The 15,016-nt window shown below is 38.9% G+C and overlaps 1 protein-coding gene across 2 annotated transcripts in view; it reads left to right on the forward strand.

Moving 5' to 3' along the window:
- Window positions 1-7,193: 7,193 nt before the first annotated feature.
- The window catches only part of LOC124802624 (DDB1- and CUL4-associated factor 8-like), a 136,876-nt gene continuing 129,053 nt past the window's right edge, over window positions 7,194-15,016 (forward strand). The window contains exons 1-3 of one of the 2 annotated variants that reach the window (XM_047263513.1): window positions 7,194-7,296; window positions 7,520-7,715; window positions 7,999-8,781. In XM_047263513.1, the coding sequence (XP_047119469.1) occupies window positions 8,045-8,781 (737 nt within the window). In that variant the 5' untranslated portion in view covers window positions 7,194-7,296; window positions 7,520-7,715; window positions 7,999-8,044. Of the gene's footprint in view, window positions 7,437-7,519; window positions 7,716-7,998; window positions 8,782-15,016 lie in introns of both variants that reach the window. The other variant, XM_047263514.1, reaches the window with a different exon arrangement.

A 15,016-nucleotide genomic window follows, 5' to 3' on the forward strand; every position in this document is an offset into this window, starting at 1 on the left:
GAAGGCTTCGTGCACTGCTCTCTTGGTAGCCATATGTGTTTCATTCAGTACATTTCTATCTCTAGTACTAAGCTTTGTTTTCACCTATTATGCAGTAGTCTGTTTCTTTAGAAGTTTCTTTACAGTGACTATATACCATGGAGGAACCCTCCCATTATGAACTGTTCTACTTGGTACATATCTTTTCAGTGTTTTGTCAAATATTCTTTTAAACTTGAGCCATAATTTATCCTGCCCTATGCTGAAAGTTTCAAGTTCCACATTGAGATCTGACACTACTAATTTACTGAACATACATATCTTCCTGGTTGTTTTAGTTGTTCTTTGTACCTTGGTAATCATTGTTGCCACAACTGCTTACTGGTTGCTGATACCAGTTACGATGTGAAAATCCTCAAAGAGGACAGGCCTGTTTGTTGCCATTAGGTCCAATGAGTATGCTCCCAAATTATCTGTTCTAGAAAGTACTCAGAGAAAGCATTTAGCAACATTTAACAAAACTGTAATTTTCTCAATTAATTGTTTGATTATTAAAGTCCCCACTGATAATTACAGTATGATTGGGGGACTTGTGTAAAAGTGAACTAAGGTTTTTTCTAAAGTTTTTGGTTACATCAGGTGATGACTCTTGGGGTGATAGATGGATCCGATTACCATTTTATGACCATTGCCAATACTGAATCTTGTCCAAACAATCTCAGACACAGCTTCAATTTCTATCTCAATGGACATGATTTTCTTGTCTCTTGTGACAAATACACCATCTCTATTTCCCCATTAGCCTATCTTTTCGATATACACTTAAATTTTCCCCAAAAATCTCACTGCTGTCAATTTCTGGGTGCTATGTGAGCTTCACTGCTTTTCAGGGGCACCTTGAACTCTGGGACTTTGTTTGCTGAGATTGCTTCAGCACTTATCTACTTGGAGTTTAGTACACCCTACTGTGGGAGGCATGTCTTTCCATCTTAACGGATATTTCTGGTTTTTCTACACCTATTGTTACATAGACTGAATGGAGAGTCACCTAATCTACATAACCCTTTTGTGCACCCTACAAACTGGTGTACTTCACTGTCCTTTGCTGTAGGAGGTCCATTCAAAGAATTCAGGAATTTTGTCCAAAAAATTTTTCTACACTTGTGTTTTACTTAATGTGCTTGGTCTCCTTCAAAATACTCTCCTCCACAGTTATACAGCCCTCCCAACACCATTTCCACTTCCAGGTGCAGTCTTGATATGCCTCTTGCTGGATTGTGCGAAGCGCCATCTGTAAATTTTCTTTTATCTCGGTTATTGATGCAAATCTGTCGTTTCAATGGGCTTTTCAACTTTGCAAATAAAATAGGTCCACAGGGGCCAGGTCAGGAGAGTACAGAGGATGAGGCAGGACTGTGATTTCGTTTTTTATGCAATAGTTACGCACCAACAGGGATGAATTTGGGGGTGCCTTATTGTGTTGCAAAAACCATGAATTGTCTTGTCACATTTCAGGCCATTTCCCTCTCAGTGTTTCATGACATGATCCAACTGAAATGTTACATTCTTCTGTAATCTCTCAGACAGTCAGTCTTCTATTGACATGCACAATTTCATTGATGTTCCTGACATGAGCATTGTTGGTATACAATGAAGGGCATCCTGAATGAGGGCCACCTTTAATTTCCATATGAAGTATTCGTAACACCATGTATTGCTTAAATACTCATAACCAAAGGCTTCCTGTGTCATTTAGTGTGTCTCTGTAAAGGTTTTCTAGAGTTTCATTTAAAATTTCATGCAGACGCGTTGCTCCTCTAACTCTGCCATCTCGAAATTTGCAAATTGTGCAACGTTCTGCTCAATACAGCACTGAATGTTCCTGAAATGAGGACATGAGCATTGTTGGTATACAATGAAGGGCATCCTGAACAAGGGTCATCTTTAATTTCCCTCTGGCCATTTTTAAACCATGTGAAGCATTCGTAACACCGACTATGGCTTATACACTCATCACTGCAAGCTACCTGCACCATTTGGTGTGTATCTGTAATGGTTTTCTAGAGTTTCATTTAAAATTTCATGAAAACGCGTTGCTCCTCTTGCAAACTGTGTACCACAACGTTCTACTCAATACAGCACTGAACAATAACTAACAGACATACAGTACTGAAACTTCTGGCAGTTGCACATTAAATACAGATGTGTGCAGGGACGCCAGCCACATTTCACACCAAAACACCACTGGTATGAAATTAGAAATGTTCCAGAATTTTTTGAACAGACCTCGTATGTCTGAATTGCTGATGATTAATAGACCCCCTACCCTTTTGCATTTGCTTCCTTGTGATGATGGACACAAAAGATTTCCACAAAACAAGTGAAGTGAGTCTCACTGGCTCAATTTCAGTTCAGTGTAAGATAGTACCTCAGGATGTTGTACCAATTCCCCAACTAACAAGTTTGAGGCACTGTCTTGCATTGAAGGATGGATGGAGACCACTAAGGACTCATCCTCAGTGGTCCCCATCCATCCTGCACAGGGCAGTTAGATCTAGCATTGAAATGCCACTCACAGTCAAGTGGACAAGTAATGACCGATCCCATACTTCCTGCAGAAAAGACATGGTCCACAGGAGAGGGTAGTACTTGAGGTACTTTTGGTACTGGTACCATAGGTACATGACTCTCAGGAGCTGCTCCAACATACTGATTCACAGCAGCTGCCAATCATTTGACAGCGCTCAGGGCGATTTCAGTTACTTACGAATGTAAACCAACTCATCCTGTGTTTTACAACAGCATTCACAGTGGGCCTGCATTTTGGCTTGTGTAATGTATTACAGGACAGTGAACAAATAACATTAAACTAAGCCTGCTGATTATCTTAATCTGCTGAATTAAAAAAATGCTAATTCCCTATACGAATTGGAGCAAATACACAGAGTGTGCTATTAACAATCAGAAAACCTGTGATAAAAATTACAAGTTTCCTAAAACTTTTTGAGGCTGGTTCTAGTTTTTAGCAAACTTGAAAATAGAGTTAATTTATGATAAATGTAGGTAGTATGCATGCCTCTTTAAGGGAAAACTAGAAATAAAACAATATGTTTGTTAAAATATCTGTTACAGTGACTGGAGTAAAGATTTGACATTCTGCAGTGCGTTTTACAAAATATCTCATTTTTTCTGAATTTCAGTTAGGAGTAACCATAGAATTTCATTTAAATACATACGGGTGACATTACTGAACTTACACTAATAATGAAATGAAGTTAGTGCATTCTCATAAGTTGACACATTTTTATTGTGAATAAATATAACTCAAGTCAGAATATTCATTTGTAGTGGTTTTCTCACCATTAGTAAAAATTGTGGTAACAGTCTTAAGAAAGTGAGCTGTGGGATTCACTGTGAAGCTTATGACAAATGGTTTCACTGGGGTGAATGTAGTGGGGACAACAACGAAGACTCACAGAAGCCCACTCTTGGAGCTCCATGATGTGTGGTAGGGATAGAGAAGCATGAAGTAAGATAGTTGTAATGAGTATGAAGAACGGCAGTGGGGAGGGAGATGGTTGGGAACTGGCAGCTGGTAGGCAGGTTGGCTGGCAGGAGGAAGACATTGTCTCATAGATTTATTGTAAGTACAAGAAACAGATTCCAGCTGCCAGAGGAGCTTTAAGCAGGAGCAGAAGTACAAAATTTTCAGAACACTTTGCTCATAATAAAGAAAATGAGAAACATCAATACTGCTAGTTAGAAGAAAGTACTGCTGCAGGGCCATAATATCAGGTCAATAGCTTTCTCAAGCCACATGCAGAGCTCAGTTAAGTAACAGAGGACTTAAGGCTTATGGATAAGGATTTAACTGAAGGTGATCAGGTAGTAATAGTTGGTGGGACAGGGAAGGGCTTGGGCAGAGTGAGGGCGTGTGTCATAGGTTGTGATATGAACAAGACAGCCTCCTTAACTGGCATCACAAATGCGCACCTTTTTAAGCTGTTTCGGAACCATGATCAACCCCATCTCGGAGCACTGTATGACAAGTCAATATAGTATTGGTAATGGTGTCCATGACTGCCCGTCAGATAAATATTGCACTGATGCTGGCTGAGAGCATTGGGAGATCGGGCTCACTAGGTGTAGGGCTGGGAAGGGAAGGCTGGTAGAGTCAATTAGTAGGAACAGAGCAGATGGGGGATGGGGCTATGCATGGTCAAATCTCTGTTGTCGTGGGTGGGAGAGCTAGGATTTTTTAAAAAGGGTCATAACAACACATCTCTCACTGTAAAAACGATCTCAATCAGTTTCAAGATTTCTGCAACAGCTACACAGCAGACAGAATGTACCACACTGGAAGTTGCACAAATATTACTTGAAGTTGGATTATAATCTTTGAACAGTGCAATGGTATGCCTTACAGAGCACAGACATAGAGAATTGAACTACAGAGTGAAGCGCTATCATCATGTAAAGGGCAAGTTGCTAAGTAGAATTCCCTTAAAGGGTGAGGGATCATGCAGTTATATCAGAAATGAGAAACATTTTAAGGATAGGCAAGATTTGATCATGATAAGTGTAGATAAACATTTCGGAATGTCAGCTATTGAATTGACAAAGCTTCATATCTGTATGATCTTATAAACCCTATTTTTCATGAAGGCAGGTCATTTACCCTTTAAAATGAAGAAAAATCTGCTTAGTGTCTGTGGGACATAGAAAAACTCAGAGAAACCCTATTCCTTCAGATTGTTACTTATCCTACTAGAAATTTTATCCATAAAAAGCAAAATGCACCATTTCCTTTTTGGTCTGTGTTGTTCCCTGGGTACAGCAGGGATCTCACTTGCTTCTTCAGTGTTTTTTAAATTGAAAATACTATCAGTAATGTTGGACTTAAGTTCATTGTTTGTAGCTATTTTTTTGATTGCGTTAAATTCCCAGTCGTCTTCTTGAGAAGTGGGGATGGAAGGCAGACTGTGGGTCAATGCGTCAATGCTGCATGTTTGTAAGTTATTGGGTGTAGAGATGAAGCTAGGATGAATGTGGTGGTAAATGAATCTTTCTAATAAATTTAAAATTTATAGCTGCTATTTTCCGTATGTAAGTTGAAGATAGAATAGTAATGGCAGAACTCCTTAACTTCATACTAGCCTTTATGGTAATATAACATAAATGGATAGATAAAAAGACTACTAACTAAAATGGCAGCAGGAGAAAACACATACAAAAGTTAGAAAATGTGCAAGCTCTTGAAGGCAGTGGCACATTCTTCTGGCAGAAGGGTCAAAGGGGAAGGAAGAGGGATGAAGGATAAGAACTGGTGAGATTTAGGAAATGGGCACAGTTATGGAAAAAGACACCAGAACCCCAGATCAAGGGTGGTGTACAGGACGGGTTCAGAAGAAAAGACGGAACCATAAATTTAAAATTTTTCGTGAAGATTCCTTTACCAAGATGTTCGTCCCAGCTTCCTCTCTACACCCAATACCATATGAACATGCAGCATTCCACCACATGATCCACCATCTCCTTTCCCTTCCCACATCTCAAGAAGACTTCATGTTGGTCTGCCACTGACTTGTATTTCCTAATAGCTTCTGGGGTTGTGTAGTGGAAATTTCCTGCATACAAAGAATATTATCAACATGTCTGTGTCAATACACTAAATGTTTTTCCAGTGGTTCTCTTCTAAGAAATTCAGATCGTATGCCAAAATTGTCAGTCGTTTCATAGGACGGATTGGGCTGTCTGGTCAGAGAACACCACAGAAACTGGAGACTAAAGAAGCCAGATTCATCCTCTGCTGAACACAATGATTGGATAAAAAAAGGAGGAGGAGATTGTGTATCCCCATATTCACTACAACTATTAATTCCTACTAGATTTGTTGTAACTTTGACGATGGGTTAAGCTGATAATGGTTTTGAACCTTGGGGCCACCATTCATAAAAAGGTAACAACACAAAATCCATTAGGCCTAATGTAACCAATGTCGTGGTTCCTATGTACGTGGCTCTTCACCGGTTTGTGTTACACTAAATTTTGTTATGAGTTTGTACAATACAGATGTAAGTGTTCCACAATTGAAATAATCAGCAGAGGCATCTTTTAGTTTAACTTGAGAAGCAATAGATTAAGGGAGCTGATATATTCATCTTTGCTTCGACACTGTATCTGGAATCAGTTGTGAGGCTTCCACAAAACAAATACACATCATATGATGTGAAATTAGACAGAAATGTGTTTTGATTACATTATTCATTATACAATGTTTCACCAGGAACCCATAGTTGTATCGGTTAAAATGTTTGTTTATTTTTACATGTCGCAGCAGTACCGCATGTGAGGAGGAGGTGGTAGATGGACTGTTTTCAAAATTCATTTTCCCACTAATATACATGTATAAAGTAATCTGGAAATCATTACCATAATTATCAGTATGAGTGCATTACAAATATGCAAATTTATTGTCAGTATACTTTACGGAAGTAGCCAGCAGTGGTGTATAACTTGACAAACACAATATAGGAGTTAATGTACTTATATTTGTGGTATGATCTTCACCAAGATTAATATGACACCCTTGTGATTGTAAATTTTCTTATTAGTATCCATGTGCCTTTTTCTTAAGTCCATTTATATTGAGCGATATCATAGAAGCACGCACTCATTTCGGTTGGAAGTTTCGAGCATTCATAAGGGAAAATCATCCATACTAAAAATAACATAAAAATGTACATATCGTATCTCCTGGTTTTGCTAACCCATATCATTCTTGCAAAATTTTGATAACTGCAACAATACGAAATTATCTATAAGGCAGATAATTGTATTTCGTTATAACTTAATGTTACTAAAATATAACTCAAGCTCACAAGGGACTGTGGGATTTGTATTTATGCGTTGCCTTACTTTGATTCTGTGTTCGAAGGCATAATTTCGTTACCAGTACTTATTGCAATAATTAATATTTCTCTAAATGATATTTTTGAAATACGGCAAGTAACTTTTCACGGTACTCTAGTCGTTAGCCCACTTTCGACAACGTTTATAAGGTCGCCAAATTGTTATTAATTTATTTCCAGGAGGCACAGTGCTCAAGTGCTGTATGTGTCTCATTCGAATATCGCACTGCAACAATTGCGATTTCCAACTATCGAACTTTATAACGAAGCGACAATCGATCATTAACATTTAGAAACAGTTGACACACGTAATGGGTCGACGAAACAACACAGCCGCTGAGTCTACCGTGTGAGGAATAGCAGTTTTATGAATATTAGTTGTTCTACGGGTGAAAGAAACGTTGAGGTGATTTAACTAGCAGTACCAAGATGTACTAAGTAACATTTGATACTTGATACGCAAATTCATAAACTCGTTGTACTTTTTTTTGTAATCAATTGCAACAGTGGAGCCACCAAATGTTACAAGCTGTATTTCCGAAAGCAGTCGGTACAAAATCGAATGATCAATTACATGGACAGTCAGGTGTCTTCATTTGTGTATATCGAATTTTCATTTTCTTTCCTAGGACAAGAACACATCTGAAAATCGATCTCGATTAAATTAAGTTTGAGGTGGTATACAGAGGTGGCGTTGATCAGCTGCTGCGAAACGGCTGAAAGTCGAATATGGGAGAGACAGGATGAAGTGTAGTTTGTTTTCTGTCGCCAGTTTGGTAAAAATGCCCTCCATTGCCTGTAATAAGCAATGAAGTAACTACAGAGGTGAGTTTTATTTTTACGAAAACCGTTGCTGTCGATGTTGACGTACGGAGAGTTTCTATTTTGGGAATGAAAACATGTCTGACATAAGACGCAAAATAGATTATTTCATCCTATTTTTTTTTATTTCATTGTTTTGTGCCGGTGCAGCTTTTCCATTTATATTTTCTTTAGTAAGTCTTGTAAAGCACGAATATCATCTCATTTCCGATGACAACCACTGCAAACCATTTGTTCCTATCTTTAAAAAATAGGTTTTAATTCGGCAATTTTCGTTTCATTGTAGGTAGTCAGGTAACTGGTTGCACTACCTTTAATTTCGATAACGACGAATGATGGACCCCCATACTTCACAGGAAGGTATGGAAGTCGATGATAAAGATGCTGAACGTGAAATCACTACAAATTCCCCAGGAGACAGTCCTGAAAGCCCTCCACCCGCAGGCTCTGAATCAAATGAAACTTCGGCTAAAGCGAGAAGACACATGGAAAAAGATGATAGCGGAATTTCAGTCGAAAAATCCGAAAACAGTTCCGATGACAATGCATCTAATAAAGTGGAAGTGCAAAACAAAGAAGAAAATGAAGGTAATGGAGAAAAGAACGGCAATGGTGACGAAGACGACGATTCATCTGGCTTCCGTGGCTTCCCAGATTTTGACTATCCAGAGTTTCCAAAATTAAAGCCGAAATCAAAAACTCGATGCTACCGAAAGAGAAGTTCTCCGTTGAGTTCTGATGAAGAAACTTCCAACAATGCAACAGAAGAGGCTGTGAATGAAACCCCTGCTCGACCTAACGATGAGGAACAAGAACGAGAACGACCATTACCAGATGAAATTGATATAATTGATTTGGGAGCAGATGATTCTGTCCATTCTGAACCTCGAGAAGAACTGAGGCCACGCCGCCGCCGCTCAAGAAGCAGAAGTAACAGTGCAGGCTCTGTGCCAACTGATGGGCCTGATACTGATTCTAGTGAAGAGGAGGATGGTAAAGTGACACCGCCAGTACTCCACAAAACAAAACCAAAACACAGATGGTGTGTTACCAAGGAAGTTGTTGAAAGGTTAGTGTTTTAATTTGGAACTACTTTGTCCTAGCTTAAATAAAGACATGTTTTAGTACAAATTTATTATATGAAGTAAGAGATATGTGCTACACACATACATATTGTAAACATTGTCTGCATACAATTGCAATTAAACATTTGTGTAGGAAAAGACACTTACAACCTTAGTGAGATGTAAAGTAGCTTATCGATAGTATGAGAGATGCAGTGTGATTTTGGAAATGTATTCCAATAGGAAGTGAGCTTGTACTCAGTGCTTCAAAACGAGCAAAGCCACTGTCACTGATGCTGTTGATTACAAGTATCCTCCTCTTAAGTTGTAGGCTTGTTATCATATTTTTGATAATTCAGTCTCCAAAATATGAACGCTAAAATCATAAATAGAAATATTTACCAAAAAAGTTAGAGAAAATGGGTGCTAGGTATACAAGGTGCCACAGGAGAAATTCAGGGTCTAGTGTAGCAGGGGATACAACCCGTCGGCTTTGGACAATGTCACAAGTCGCCAGAGAGCAGTTTACCATTTTCGCTTTTGGTGTTATGTTTCAGTTTCGTTTTTTTACTGATTGCTTAATAAAGTGGATCTGTTTATTCTATCTCGTGAGATTTTTTTTTTAAGCCAAAAAACACTTATCAGCCCCTGAAGGGAGCTACAACACTAAGAAGAATCGCTTCTCGATTGGCCACTTGTGACGTCATTGTCCAAAGCCGACGGGTTGTATCCTCTGCTACACTAGTCCCGAAATTCAGTAATCAGCGACATGGCAGGACCGATCACTTTAAGCAAAAACACCTAGTAAATATGGATCTCAAATGTGTACCTTAAGAGTTATGAGCATTTGTTCATCAAAAGAGAGACATTTCTCAGCAATGAAGATGGTAAAGTGCTCATAGCTATGTAAGGGGTGTGTGTGTGTGTGTGTGTGTGTGTGTGTGTGTGTGTGTGTGTGTGTGCGTGTGTGTGTGTGTGTCATGCCCCTGAATATTGACCATTTCTCCTGGGACACCATGTGCAATGAAGAGTAAAACTGGAAATTTAAATCCTACCCCTGTGTTGGTAGGTATTGACATAGATTTCTTGGGACTAGTGTAACAGGGGATACAACCCGTCGGCTTTGGACAATGACGTCACAAGTCGCCAATCGAGAAGCGATTCTTCTTAGTGTTGTAGCTCCCTTCAGTGGCTGATAAGTGTTTTTTGGCTTTTTAAAAAAAAAAATCTCACGAGATAGAATAAACAGATCCACTTTATTAAGTAATCAGTAAAAAAACGAAACTGAAACATAACAGCAAAAGCGAAAATGGTAAACTCTCTCTGGCGACTTGTGACGTCATTGTCCAAAGCCGACGGGTTGTATCCCCTGCTGCACTAGACCCGATTTCTTGGTCATAGGTTTCCAGAAATTTGTAGTGAAAACACTTGCAAATGTTTCTGAATGTTCTGTGCATGCAGAGAAAAGTGAAGCATTTCTGCTGACGCAAAGGCATGGGAGGAAATCCACATAATATGAGATTTTTAAAGAGAGAAACATATTTGTTAGAAATTTAATTTTATTTGCATGCTGAACATATACAGGGGCCTCACCAGGATTTTGTTTGAGTTGTTGAAATTATTGCAGTATGTTGATAACTGGTAACAGAAGTGTAGTGTTCTCAACATGGAGCAAGCATTAGGGGAGAAAGAGCAGCTACTTAACAAAATTTGGAAAACAACTTCTTCTAATTTAACAGCTTGTCTGTTATTTTATTATGTTCATTTATAAGTACTAAGTAGTTTCTGGCAGTTGGGACTCTGTTGCCTCACTACACATTTCTTGCACTCTTGGCCACATCATTGGTGAAGTACCTTAAATCAAGAGTCCTAAGACACTGATTGTTGTTGTTGTGGTCTTCAGTCCTGAGACTGGTTTGATGCAGCTCTCCATGCTACTCTATCCTGTGCAAGCTTTTTCATCTCCCAATACCTACTGCAACCTACATCCTTCTGAATCTGCTTAGTGTATTCATCTCTTGGTCTCCCCCTACGATTTTTACCCTCCACGCTGCCCTCCAATACTAAATTGGTGATCCCTTGATGCCTCAGAACATGTGCTACCAACCGATCCCTTCTTCTGGTCAAGTTGTGCCACAAACTTCTCTTCTCCCCAATCCTATTCAATACTTCCTCATTAGTTATGTGATCTACCCATCTAATCTTCAGCATTCTTCTGTAGCACCACATTTCGAAAGCTTCTATTCTCTTCTTGTCCAAACTATTTATCGTCCATGTTTCACTTCCATACATGGCTACACTCCATACGAATACTTTCAGAAATAACTTCCTGACACTTAAATCAATACTGGATGTTAACAAATTTCTCTTCTTCAGAAACGCTTTCCTTGCCATTGCCAGCCTACATTTTATATCCTCTCTACTTCGACCATCATCAGTTATTTTGCTCCCCAAATAGCAAAACTCCTTTACTACTTTAAGTGCCTCATTTCCTAATCTAATTCCCTCAGCATCACCCGACTTAATTAGACTACATTCCATTATCCTTGTTTTGCTTTTGTTGATGTTCATCTTATATCCTCCTTTCAAGACACTGTCCATTCCATTCAACTGCTCTTCCAAGTCCTTTACTGTCTCTGACAGAATTACAATGTCATCGGCGAACCTCAAAGTTTTTATTTCTTCTCCATGAATTTTAATACCTACTTCGAATTTTTCTTTTGTTTCCTTTACTGCTTGCTCAATATACAGATTGAACAACATTGGGGACAGGCTACAACCCTGTCTTACTCCCTTCCCAACCACTGCTTCCCTTTCATGTCCCTCGACTCTTATAACTGCCATCTGGTTTCTGTACAAATTGTAAATAGCCTTTCGCTCCCTGTATTTTACCCCTGCCACCTTTAGAATTTGAAAGAGAGTATTCCAGTCAACATTGTCAAAAGCTTTCTCTAAGTCTACAAATGCTAGAAACGTAGGTTTGCCTTTCCTTAATCTTTCTTCTAAGATAAGTCGTAAGGTCAGTATTGCCTCACGTGTTCCAGTGTTTCTACGGAATCCAAACTGATCTTCCCCGAGGTTGGCTTCTACTAGTTTTTCCATTCGTCTGTAAAGAATTCGTGTTAGTATTTTGCAGCTGTGACTTATAAAGCTGATAGTTCGGTAATTTTCACATGTGTCAACACCTGCTTTCTTTGGGATTGGAATTATTATATTCTTCTTGAAGTCTGAGGGTATTTTGCCTGTTTCATACATCTTGCTCACCAGATGGTAGAGTTTTGTCAGGACTGGCTCTCCCACGGCCGTCAGTAGTTCCAATGGAATATTGTCTACTCCGGGGGCCTTGTTTCGACTCAGGTCTTTCAGTGCTCTGTCAAACTCTTCACGCAGTATCGTATCTCCCATTTCATCTTCATCTACATCCTCTTCCATTTCCATAATATTGTCCTCAAGTACATCGCCCTTGTATAGACCCTCTATATACTCCTTCCACCTTTCTGCTTTCCCTTCTTTGCTTAGAACTGGGTTTTCATCTGAGCTCTTGATATTCATACAAGTCGTTCTCTTATCTCCAAAGGTCTCTTTAATTTTCCTGTAGGCGGTATCTATCTTACCCCTAGTGAGATAAGCCTCTACACCCTTACATTTGTCCTCTAGCCATCCCTGCTTAGCCATTTTGCACTTCCTGTCGATCTCATTTTTGAGACGTTTGTATTCCTTTTTGCCTGTTTCACTTACTGCATTTTTATATTTTCTCCTTTCATTAATTAAATTCAATATTTCTTCTGTTACCCAAGGATTTCTACTAGCCCTCGTCTTTTTACCTACTTGATCCTCTGCTGCCTTCACTACTTCATCCCTCAAAGCTACCTATTCTTCTTCTACTGTATTTATTTCCCCCATTCCTGTCAATTGCTCCCTTATGCTCTCCCTGAAACTCTGTACAACCTCTGATTCTTTCAGTTTATCCAGGTCCCATCTCCTTAAATTCCCACCTTTTTGCAGTTTCTTCAGTTTTAATTTACAGGTCATAACCAATAGATTGTGGTCAGAGTCCACATCTACCCCTGGAAATGTCTTACAATTTAAAACCTGGTTCCTAAATCTCTGTCTTACCATTATATAATCTATCTGATACCTTTTAGTATCTCCAGGGTTCTTCCATGTATACAACCTTCTTTCATGATTCTTAAACCAAGTGTTAGTTATGATTATGTTGTGCTCTGTGCAAAATTCTACCAGGTGGCTTCCTCTTTCATTTCTGTCCCCCAATCCATATTCACCTACTATGTTTCCTTCTCTCCCTTTTCCCACACTCAAATTCCAGTCACCCATGACTATTAAATTTTCGTCTCCCTTCACTATCTGAATAATTTCTTTTATTTCACCATACATTTCTTCAATTTCTTCGTCATCTGCAGAGCTAGTTGGCATATAAACTTGTACTACTGTAGTAGGTGTGGGCTTCGTATCTATCTTGGCCACAATAATGCATTCACTATGCTGTTTGTAGTAGCTTACCCGCATTCCTATTTTCCTATTCATTTTTAAACCTACTCCTGCATTACCCCTATTTGATTTTGTGTTTATAACCCTGTAGTCACCTGACCAGAAGTCTTGTTCCTCCTGCCACCGAACTTCACTAATTCCCACTATATCTAACTTCAACCTATCCATTTCCCTTTTTAAATTTTCTAACCTACCTGCTCGATTAAGGGATCTGACATTCCACTGATTAAATGTACATAATTTTAGGATTTTAATGTAATCTCGTAGAGCCCTCACTATATTTGGGTTAGATTGTGGGTAGATTATTTGCAGTTCTGCAAGACTTTATCACAAAACATTGGAGTAAGACTCAAAAAATAGTGCAATTTTGTCTGTGTTTGTTGTGGAATCTAATGGGAATGCAAGAGAGCACAACAACAACTGATTGTAAATATCCAATAAGGTAGTAACAGGTCAATAACATATTTCATAGCAAAGAGTTGAAGCAATTGTATCAAGTGCTGATGCAAACAGTAGTTTTAAGTGCAAAAGTTCAAGTAACAACACAAATCCTACTTTGGTAAGTATAAAGCAGAAATTAGAATGCCAATTGGTGAGACACAGGGGTCATTGGAAGCATCTGATTCTACCTGTCTGCTTTGACCGGTGACTTAAATGTGGTGTTTTGTGTGGTGCATTGTTTTTGAGTTGGTTCATGTTTGTAGATGTCATGTTGATGTGTGGAGTTTAATGTAAGGTATTGGGTTAATTTGAGTTTTGGTTATTACTATGGTAGTATGGGTTCATTTGAGTCTGGGTAGTCTGTGCTGTAACATGGATTTCGAAGTGTTTACTTTGTTTTCAGTGAGTTACAATGGGTGTTTTCCTCCTCCTCCCTCCTCTTGTGTGTGTGTGTGTGTGTGTGTGTGTGTGTGTGTGTGTGTGTGTGTGTGTGTGTGTGTGTGTGTGTGTTGAACCTAGATGGTTTTGTCAGAAGCTTTTGTTGGTGAGTAATTCTTGTTTTGGGTTTTTGGTAATTTGGTTCCAGTGAGTTATTTAGGTGTGAATTTTTTTCCCTTCTTTTTTCCCAGTAAGCATCAGGAGCTGTGTTGGAGCTATATAGGTCAAGGGAAGTGTCGGGTCCCACTTTACAGAGTTTTAGGTGTTGGTTTTTTCAAAGATTCTGCTTTTCGGAATTGCGGATGTCAGTTTTTTGGTAATGTGGGCTTTGTTTGAGCGAGCAACCATGAGCGGCACGGCCACCAAAACAAAAAGTGATTAAGTTTTTTTAATTAAAAAAAAATCTCACGGGAGATAAGGAAAGGAGAGAACAAACTTTATTGTCTATAATAAATCATACAATCACTGTTGATCTTTATTTTACAATTGCCATTGCCAACTTTGGCCCATATAAACAGGTACTCATCAGCATTTAACTTCTTCTTCCTTCTTGTTGTCAAAACAAATGGCATGCTTATTTATTTAGTTTGTACCCACCCGAAGCCCCCTACTTTTCACTGTTCTAGCGCTAGTTTCATTTCATTGTTGGAGTGAAACATTCTTGTCATTTTTGTATGTTTTTGCATTTACTGGCATGTGTATGTAGTGATGACATTGTTACCACTTTTTATACACTGGAGTTAGGTGTTTTCACCATATTGGTGACATGGGTCAAAGCAGACAGATGGAATCAGACACTTCCCTAATGCCAGATGAAGGTAATCTCTGATGACTGACACTTCTGAATCACTG

This window comes from Schistocerca piceifrons, chromosome 6, assembly GCF_021461385.2.
Source record: "Schistocerca piceifrons isolate TAMUIC-IGC-003096 chromosome 6, iqSchPice1.1, whole genome shotgun sequence".
Lineage (NCBI taxonomy): Eukaryota > Metazoa > Arthropoda > Insecta > Orthoptera > Acrididae > Schistocerca > Schistocerca piceifrons.